At 55.4% G+C, this 8,844-nt stretch overlaps 2 protein-coding genes across 3 annotated transcripts; one reads left to right on the top strand and one right to left on the bottom strand.

Moving 5' to 3' along the window:
• The first annotated feature begins 98 nt into the window (after window positions 1-98).
• ERCC6L (ERCC excision repair 6 like, spindle assembly checkpoint helicase) lies at window positions 99-4,528 on the top strand. Of its 2 annotated transcripts, XM_085060791.1 has the most exons (3): window positions 99-304; window positions 449-3,146; window positions 3,246-4,528. In XM_085060791.1, exons 1-3 carry the CDS (start codon window positions 243-245, stop codon window positions 4,254-4,256), a joined length of 3,771 nt encoding a protein of 1,256 aa, XP_084916917.1. In that variant the 5' UTR covers window positions 99-242; the 3' UTR covers window positions 4,257-4,528. The 2 variants fall into 2 exon arrangements, with proteins under 2 accessions (XP_084916917.1, XP_084916916.1); XM_085060790.1 differs by having other exon boundaries at window positions 449-4,528.
• A 2,986-nt stretch (window positions 4,529-7,514) lies between these two features.
• PIN4 (peptidylprolyl cis/trans isomerase, NIMA-interacting 4) lies at window positions 7,515-8,460 on the bottom strand. Its single transcript, XM_085060845.1, has 4 exons — window positions 8,322-8,460; window positions 8,091-8,161; window positions 7,853-7,972; window positions 7,515-7,690 (listed from the first exon to the last, which is right to left on the bottom strand). The coding sequence occupies exons 1-4, from the start codon at window positions 8,371-8,373 to the stop codon at window positions 7,532-7,534; spliced, it is 402 nt and encodes a 133-aa protein (XP_084916971.1). The 5' UTR covers window positions 8,374-8,460; the 3' UTR covers window positions 7,515-7,531.
• Between the last annotated feature and the right edge of the window lie 384 nt (window positions 8,461-8,844).

Below are 8,844 nucleotides of genomic sequence, written 5' to 3'. Positions count from 1 at the left end.
GCGTCTGCCGGGCTCCCTCCGGATGCCCCGCACCTCGCCTCCCGCCCCGCGGCAGAGAAGGGACCGGACGGGACCGGCGCCGATCCCGGTGTCCCCCCAACCTGGGAGGAGGTGCAGCGCTCGGCACCGCCCCTCTTTCCCGTCCCCGGCGCTGACTGGCTGCGGGAGCTGCCGATTTCTGTGCGGCGCGGTGCAGGACGGGAAGGGCCGGGTTTGAAGCGCAGGGCGGCAGCGCGGGTGCCATGGCCGCCCCGGGGCTGGGAGAAGCAGCGGCGGCGGAGGAAGAAGAGGAGCAGTATCGGGGGTGAGCGGGGACGGGGCTGAGCGGCCAGGAGATTGATTTGGGAAGGGGGGTGCGGGCGGACTGGGCCTGGGGTGGCTGTGGCGGGCCAGTCCTCCCGGGTGCAGCCCGGGCCTGGCCGCCCGGTGCTCATGGTGACTCCCGCAGGCTCGTGACCAGCGCGAAGGCGGCGGCGGGCGACGGGGACCTGGAAGAGGCGCTGCGGCTGTTCCGGCTGGCGGCTGCTATCCGTCCCAGTGAGAAGCTGCGGGGCCGCATACAGCGGGTGGAGGAGGCGCTGGCGGCGGCCCAGCAGGAACAGCAGGAGGAGGAGGAGGATGAGGACTTCGTGGACGTGTGCGGCAGCGGCCTGCTGCTCTACGGGGAGATGCACAGGAAACTGTTCCAGCACCAGCGGGAAGGCGTTGCATTCCTGTACCGCCTGCACCGGGACGGCAAGCCTGGTGGCATCCTGGCTGATGACATGGGCCTGGGCAAGACCATTCAGGTGATTGCCTTCCTCTCGGGTATGTTTGACGCCGAGCTAATCCAGCATGTCCTGCTCATCATGCCCACCACCCTGGTCAGCAGCTGGCTGGCTGAGTTTGCTCGATGGACCCCTGGCTTACGCGTCAAGGAGTTCCATGGCACCAGCAAGACAGAGCGTGCCAGGAACCTGGAGAGGGTCCAGAGGAAGAATGGCATCATCATCACGAGCTACCAGATGCTCATTAACAATTGGAAACAGCTGGCTAGCCGCCACGAGCAGGAGTTTGTCTGGGACTATGTCATTCTTGACGAGGCACATAAGATCAAGTGCCCATCAAACAAGACAACCAAGTGTGTGTACGCAATCCCAGCCCAGCACCGTGTCCTGCTCACGGGCACCCCTGTGCAGAACAACTTGCAGGAAATGTGGTCCTTGTTTGACTTTGCCTGCCAAGGCTCCCTCCTGGGAACAGTCAAAACTTTTAAAATGGAATATGAGAATCCCATTACCAGGGCGAGGGAGAAGGATGCAACTCCAGGTGAGAAAGCACTGGGACTAAAGATATCTGAGAATCTCATGGCCATTATAAAGCCCTATTTCCTCAGAAGGACCAAAGAAGACATCAAAAACTGTCACGCTGATAAAGTGGATGCTCCTCATCCTGAGGACTCAAGTGAGAACAAGGCTCCTGTTATGCCATCTCTCACTAGGAAAAATGACTTTGTTGTGTGGGTGTACCTGTCACCAGTGCAAGAAGAAATCTACAGGAACTTTCTCTGCCTGGATCACGTGAAGGAAGTGCTGATGACGACTCGATCGCCTTTGGCTGAGCTGACGGTCCTGAAGAAGCTCTGTGACCACCCTAGGCTTCTGTCTGCGAGAGCCTGTATCCAGCTGGGCTTGGAAGAACAGGAGGGTTTTGAGCAGGATTACATGAGTGAAGCAGGTATGCTTTCAGGCATGAATAAAATAGATCATCTCTCTCATGAGACTGTGATCCAGGAGTCTGGGAAGATGCAGTTCCTTGTGGGACTCCTGGAACGGCTGAGAGAAGAGGGACACCGAACACTGGTGTTCTCGCAGTCGAGGAAGATGCTGGATATCATAGAGCTTGTCCTGTCTTGCAGACAATTCCAGATCCTTCGCATTGATGGCACAGTGACCCACCTGTCAGAACGGGAGAGGCGCATCAATGCCTTCCAGAGCAATACGGACTACTCTGTCTTCCTGCTTACCACTCAGGTCGGGGGTGTTGGCATAACCTTAACAGCAGCCAGCCGAGTGGTGATCTTTGATCCCAGCTGGAATCCAGCAACTGATGCTCAGGCTGTGGACAGAGCTTACAGGATTGGGCAAAAAGAGAATGTAGTGATTTACAGACTGATCACCTGTGGCACCGTAGAAGAGAAGATATACAGGCGGCAGGTATTCAAGGACTCGTTAATCAGACAGACCACCGGTGACAAGAAGAACCCGTTCCGTTATTTTTCCAAACAGGAACTAAGGGAGCTCTTCACATTGGAAGATACTCAGACGTCTGCAACTCAGATCCAGCTACAGTCCCTGCATGCCATGCAAAGGAAGTCTGACCTGCAGCTAGATGAGCACCTTGCTTACCTGCATTCTCTGGCAATGTTTGGCATTTCCGACCATGACCTGATCTACACAAGGGAGGTGGCTCATGAGGAGCAGGTGGAGAATGAGGAAGCCCATCAGTACATCCAGCAGAGGGTACAGAAAGCCCACGAACTGGTCCAGCTGGAGTCCCAGCTCAGAGATCAGAGGATGGAGGGGATCAGAAATGCATGTGAAGAGAAGTGGCAAAGACCACCGGGATTTGTTTCTGGGCCAAAGAAGTTGTCTCCAGGGCTGAACAACAAAAATAACTTTGTTTCACCACCAGTACCTGATACACCTGAAAAAGACAAAGTTATTGACCTTACAGAGGATGAGGAGCCTCAGGTGCTTGATGTCAGCTCCAAAATGGCAACTATGAGTATTGGTGACTTGGATGAAGAGAAACTGGCACAAGATGTGTCCAGTAGGGAGAAAGACGTGCTCAATACCAGAAAGACAGCAGAACAATCTGATATACAAGAATCTGAGCAAAATCCTGAATCCAGCATTATACCATCATCTCCTGCATTTGAGAAGGAGACTCAGAACCTCCAAGAGAAACAGCATTCCCATGTACATTCAGACAGCTCGGCTGAGGCAAGGAATGACCTGTCTGGGCATTGTCAGCATTTCTCTGACTCTGGCATGGCTGATGATCCTACAAGGGATACAGAATTGTCAGTTCAGGTACTTGACCCACACACTGCCCTGGGGACAGAGCAGAACAATGGTCCTAAGCAGCTTTCTACTTCTGCAGTGGTGAGTTTACCAAATGTAGCACCAGAAATCCATGCTGAGCTCTACGAGTCTTGTGTGTTGGAAGACAGCTTGAAGGGTACATCTGCTCCTTCCCTCCAGGATCAAGATAACTTGCAGCTGGTCTTGGAAGAGTCTGAAGAGGGATGGCAGGATGCCTCAAACAGAAAAGGAGCAGTGGAACACCCTGAGGAGAGCTTACAACTCCAGGCAGAAAGCTTGTGTAAATCTCCAAACAAAACTTGGCCAAGTGAGACCAGTAGCCACAGCAAACCCTGTCCCACAGCTGAAGAAGAGCCAAATGCCTCCCTGCAAGGGAATGAAGCATTGGAGGAAAGTAGTGGTCTCTTAACTTTTTGTAGGAAGAAACGCCTAAACAGAATTGCTTCAGACAGCGAGAGTGAAGAGCAGCCTGAACAAGTGCTCTCCTCTCCCTTGGACAGCCCTCAGCCACAGCTTCCAGAAGGAATTAGTGCTTCCACCCCTAAATGTGACAGTAGTAGACCTAAAGTCATCTTTTCTCCCCAACTAAATAACAGTTGTAACAGGTCTAATGCTTCCAGGTGCTCATTCATCAGCAGGTTGGTAGATGAGGTGGAGGATATTGGGGAAATCATGGGAACCACTGATGAAGAAGACGATGATGACAGTGATGAGGTGCAAGACAAGCTTGTGGAAGAAGAAGCTGAGGAGTGCCCTGAGGAATCTGCTGAGCCTGAAGAAGAATCTGCTGGAGAAACACTTGATACAGGTGAAGAGTCCTCCCACACAGACAGTGTGGAATCTGACCAGTCCAAGCCTCAAAGTAGGCTCTCTGATGCAGAGGAAACAGAGTCATCTCAGGAAGAATCCACAGGTGACAATGAGCTCGAGTTGGGTGAGCAGATTGACTACTTCACCCAGGAAAGCAGCTCTGAAAAGGGCACTGGGCAGAGCTTGTCTCCTGCTGCAGGAGATTATGACACCTTGGTACATAGTGGGAAGAAACTTCAGAATGATGGAAAACTCCAGGAGGCATTGGACTGCTTCGAGCAAGCCCTTGACATAAAAAGTGGAGATCCTGAAGTTGTGCTTCTGACTCTGAACTTGTACAGACAGCTGGCCCAGAAGTGACATATGTGGCTCTGCGAACAGAGTCTGGCTGTTCCTTGTTAACACGTCTGCACCATGGCCCTGAGATCCCTGAGCCACCTCCAGGCTGATGTCTGCCTGATACTCGTGTGACTGAGCAAATTCGGCACCTCCTGCTTGAGGAAACAGTCCAAATGTCCAGGTGTTGGATGCTGGGGAGGGAACTTCACTGTGGAGTGAGCTTACAAAGGTGAAAATGGTTCATGTTCCTGTCTGATTATTTAATAAAAAAAAGTGTGGTGTTGATGTCTAAACCTCTCTCCATGCTGGCAGCCCTAGCTTCACCTTTCTACCTTCCAGGTTCTGTTGCTCCTCTCCCCTGAGAAGATGGGGACAGTGAGGTCCCATGGCCACTGCACAACCCAGCCTTGGGCTGCTGTGGTTCCTCTCGTCTGGGCTTTAAATAAGCCAATTTGGGTGCCTGAAGGTCACCCACCATATGGGTGAGCTGAATGCTGGTGCAAAGGGGGCAACAGCTCCTGCAACCTGGTTGTAAGGTGGTTTGAGAACGGATTGGCTGTGGAGCAGCTTAGATTTAAAATATGTTTGCTGCTCTAATTTCTCCAAGCAGTGGAGGTAGTAGAGCAGTGGAGGCCAGCACAGCATCTGCCTGGCTCCAGGTAGTGCAGGAGCCCTTCTAAGGCCCCTGCCAGGTGTGTGTGTGTGGAGGGGCTGTGGGAGTGAAACACAATTAGACCTCCACTGCTGAAAGGTGCTGAAAGCCTCAAACCCTTTAGTGCTGCTGAAGGAGCTAAGGACTTCAAAGGAGGCTCTAGGCTGGCCTTCTTTGTCCCCCTCCCACCCCCTACTCCCCTTTCCCTCTGGACAGTGAAGCTTATTCTTGCCCAAAAGTATCAGGACGTGGGGGGAAAAACTGGGTTTAACTACTTTTTTTGGTAAGGAAATCCTGTAACCATCTCCCCACATACAACTGAGCTGTGTTAGATTAAATCTTTCGCTCTGGTCCTGGAGGCAGGATGGAGCTATGAAGAGGGTTTGAGGTTCATAGAATCATGGAATGGTTTGGGTTCGGAGGGACCTTAAAGATGTTCCAGTTCCAACCCCTGCCACAGGCAGGGACACCTTCTGCTAGACCAGGTTGCTTCAAGCCTGGAGCAACCAGGTCAACGTGGCCTTGAACACTTCCAGGGATGGGACAGCCAGAGCTTCTCTGGGCAACTGGTTGCTAATGTTTTATGAGCCTCACAGAATTCCTTCCCATTATCTCTTCTAACCCCTCTGTTGGCCTGAACCCATTACTCCTTATTTTGTCATTCCAGTTCTGGATGAAGAGTCCCTCTCTGGCTTCCCTGTAGGTCCCTTCAGACACTGCAATGTGGTGAGGTGTCCACACAACCTTCCCCAGGCTGAAGAGCCTTAACAGCACCGACCCTCTCAGCCTTTTTTCACAGGGGAGGTGCTCCAGTCCCCCATTCAACTTCATGGCCTCTTCTGGACTTGCTCCAACAGCTCCATGTCCTTCTTATGTTGGGGGCCCCAGAACTGTGTGCAGAACTCCAGGCAGAGTCTCAGGAGAGCAGAGGAGGAGAATCCCCTTCCTCACCTACTGCCCATGTTCCTATGGATGCAGCCCAGGACATGGGGAGTTTCTGGGCTGGGAGTGCTCACTGCTGGCTCATGGTGAGTTTTTCATCAACCATCACCCCCAAGCCCTTCTCTGCCCAATCTGCAGCTGTGCTTGCCATTGCCCTTAGCCAAGTGTAGGACCTTGTACTTTGCTTTCTTGAACCTCCTGAGTTTTACATGGTCCCACTTCTCCAGCCTGTGCAGGTCCCTCTGGATCCATCCCTCCCCTCTAGTGTGTGACCACACCACACAGCTCAGTGTTAGCAAATTGGCTGAGGGTGCCTCAGTCCCACAAACCAGCAGCTAAAAAGTTCCTGGTTCTGGCTTTGAGTGACTTTCTGGCTCCCTGGCCTGTCCCTCTGTCGCTCACTGATACAACCTTGGTCTGGTGTGCTCATCTCTGGGACTGGCTCCTGCCAGTCTCACCTGGTGACAGCCCAGCAGCAGACTTGCATGTTTCCTTGTGCCATAGCATGCTGCCTTCTGCAATACTACACCGTAGCACAGGACACCGCATCTGGCTGAGCTGTGCAGTTTGGAAGAGTACTTTGTATTAGGAGCCATAGCAAACAGACACTAATTTTGCTGGTGCAGGAGTTGTGCCAACGGGCTTTTGGCAATAGAGAGAACAGAGCCCTGGTAGCCTGGAAACAATGGTTTATTGATAGAGCACCATTAAATCGGGCAGTGTCTGCTCTGGGAAGCCTGTCTGCCCTCCAGAGCAAGCCATTCGTGTACATCTCTGAGCTTTCCATACTCAGGAAAACCAACACCCTGAAAAGGGAGGGAAGGACCTGCCTGGTTTCAGCTCACCTCTTCCTCCTGTGGAATCCTGGGAAGAGCCTTTTGTTCTATGATGTTTCCTCCTCATCTCCAAGTTCTGTGCATAGTGCTCACCTGTAAACAAAGCTGGTGCCTGTTGCTGGAGCTGTGGCTGGTTTCGGGGCTCTGTGGGCAGGAAGGAGATCATGGCTCTGGGATGGATCCATGAGATGGCAGGAACCTGCTGGGCTGCTTCACTTGCACACCCCACAGTACAGGGGAGCACAGGAAGCAGCACCCAAGCGTTTAGTAGCTTTTTTCTTATTCAAACCTGAGTTATCCAATTTCTTCCCCCAGCTTTGAGTGGGCAAGGTGGACCTTTAGGAACAGGTGAGTCTGTGCTCAGGAGAGCACTTCATTCCTTCCTGCCCTCAGCCCCCTTCCCTGCCTGGACTGACCCAGCTTCAGTGTTACCCACCCTCCACTGAAGGGACTGTCCTATAGCCCTGGAGCACAAGCTGCATCATGGGAGCTGTCTGCACCCTCCTGGGGAGGATGGAGATGGAGACCATGACCTGGCAACTCCTCTGTCCCTTTCTGCATCATTTCTGTTTGCAGATAAAAAAGCCTGGGCACCTCATTCCACTGACAGACCATTATCTCTACAGTGGGAGAAGTACAGGGCTGGCCTGCCAGACAACAGAGATTTCAACAGCTGTAAAAGGCTCGTTTCACCATTCCCAGGGACACTTTACCTCTCCAGGCAGGGCCCTGCTCTGCCAGCACAGGGGCAGGGACAGCCAGCTGCCTCCAGGCATGTTGCTGGTTGTGCCTGACTTGCTCCAAGGCCAAGGTGACTGGGACTCAGGATTCAAGCAGTCAACAAGGTCATCATGGTCATTCACATTTTATTTTCTGCCTTCCACCATGATAATGTGGTAACCGAATTTGGTCTTGACAGGAGGGTCGGTGTACACGGGCTTGTCCATGCTGCTCACAGGCAGGGCAAATGCAGCCTCCTGGAATGGTCCCACCATGGAGCCTCTGGTCATCCAGCCCAGGTCTCCCTGCAGGAAGGGACCGTCGGGGTAAACTTTCAGACTCCCAGTGTAGGGAGGGTGGGTGATGTGGCCGTGGGACAGGTCCGTGCAGACAGTGGTGACAAGCAGGAACCAGGCTCCTGCAGCCGCTGTCCGGCCCCACTGCCCTGTCCCGGGTGCAGTACCCACCCCTTGCCTGGCCTTGTCCTCGCTGTACTGTGCCGCCACCTCGCTAAAGCGCTGCCCGGATTTCAGTTTCTCCATAGCCTCCATGGCCCGTCCGTGCTTCTCGCAGAGGATGTGCCTAACCTGGCGGGGAGGGACGCGGGGCTAACGCGAGGGGGGCCGGTGGGCGGACGAGCCTCCAGGTGATGGGGAGGAGTGGAGAACCCGCACTCTCCTGGTCTTCACCGCCCACCGCGCTCACCTTGACGGCGCTGCCGCCTCCCTTCGGGCCCTGCGCTTTGCCCTCGCTGCTGCCGCCGCCGCTGTCGCCTCCTGTGGACGGAGCGCCCTGAGAACGGCCCGGTCCCCGCCGCTCCTGCCGGGCTCTGAGACCGGCTCGGCCCCCCCGGCCCCTTGTCCCGCGCCCGACCGGTCCCGGTGCCGCCCCCGGGCACCCGCCCGGCCGGTCCCGGTGCCGCCCAGCCCCGCTCACCCTTGCCGGCTTTGCCGCCGGCTTTGCCGCCGGCTTTCCCTTTTGGCGCCATCTTGCCGCGGTGAGGCCCCCGGGCTGCCCACGCCGCGCCGGGATGGAGCCGCCCCTGCCCCGGCCCAGCTCCGCCCCGGCCCAGCGCCGCACCGAGGCCCCCCGGCTGCCCGCGTCGCGCCTGAATGGAGCTGTAGTGTGTGCCGAGACTAGCGGGGGCTGCGGGATACGGGGCAGTGCCCGCCCGGCGGTGCCTGGAGCCACTGGGCTCGGCATCCATGGCCGTATCCAGCCCCCGCCCAGGGCTGTCCCCAACATTCTGGGCTGTCCCCCTCATCCGCCCCATCTGCCTCAGGATGCCAAGCCCACCCCCAGTCCACTCCTCGCCACCTCCAGTCCTCTCCCTGGCCTGTACCCAGTGCCCAGCGCTATCCCCAGCTCCCTCCCAGAACAAGGGCTGACCCTAGCAGTTCCCCCGGGCTGTCCCTGTCCCTCTCATCCATCCCCAGCCCCTCACACCATCCCCGGCCCG

This window comes from Lichenostomus cassidix, chromosome 4A, assembly GCF_008360975.1.
Source record: "Lichenostomus cassidix isolate B80296 chromosome 4A, HeHo_3.0, whole genome shotgun sequence".
NCBI lineage: Eukaryota > Metazoa > Chordata > Aves > Passeriformes > Meliphagidae > Lichenostomus > Lichenostomus cassidix.
Note: the sequence above shows the minus strand (reverse complement) of the source record. Positions and strands in the feature narration are given on the sequence as shown.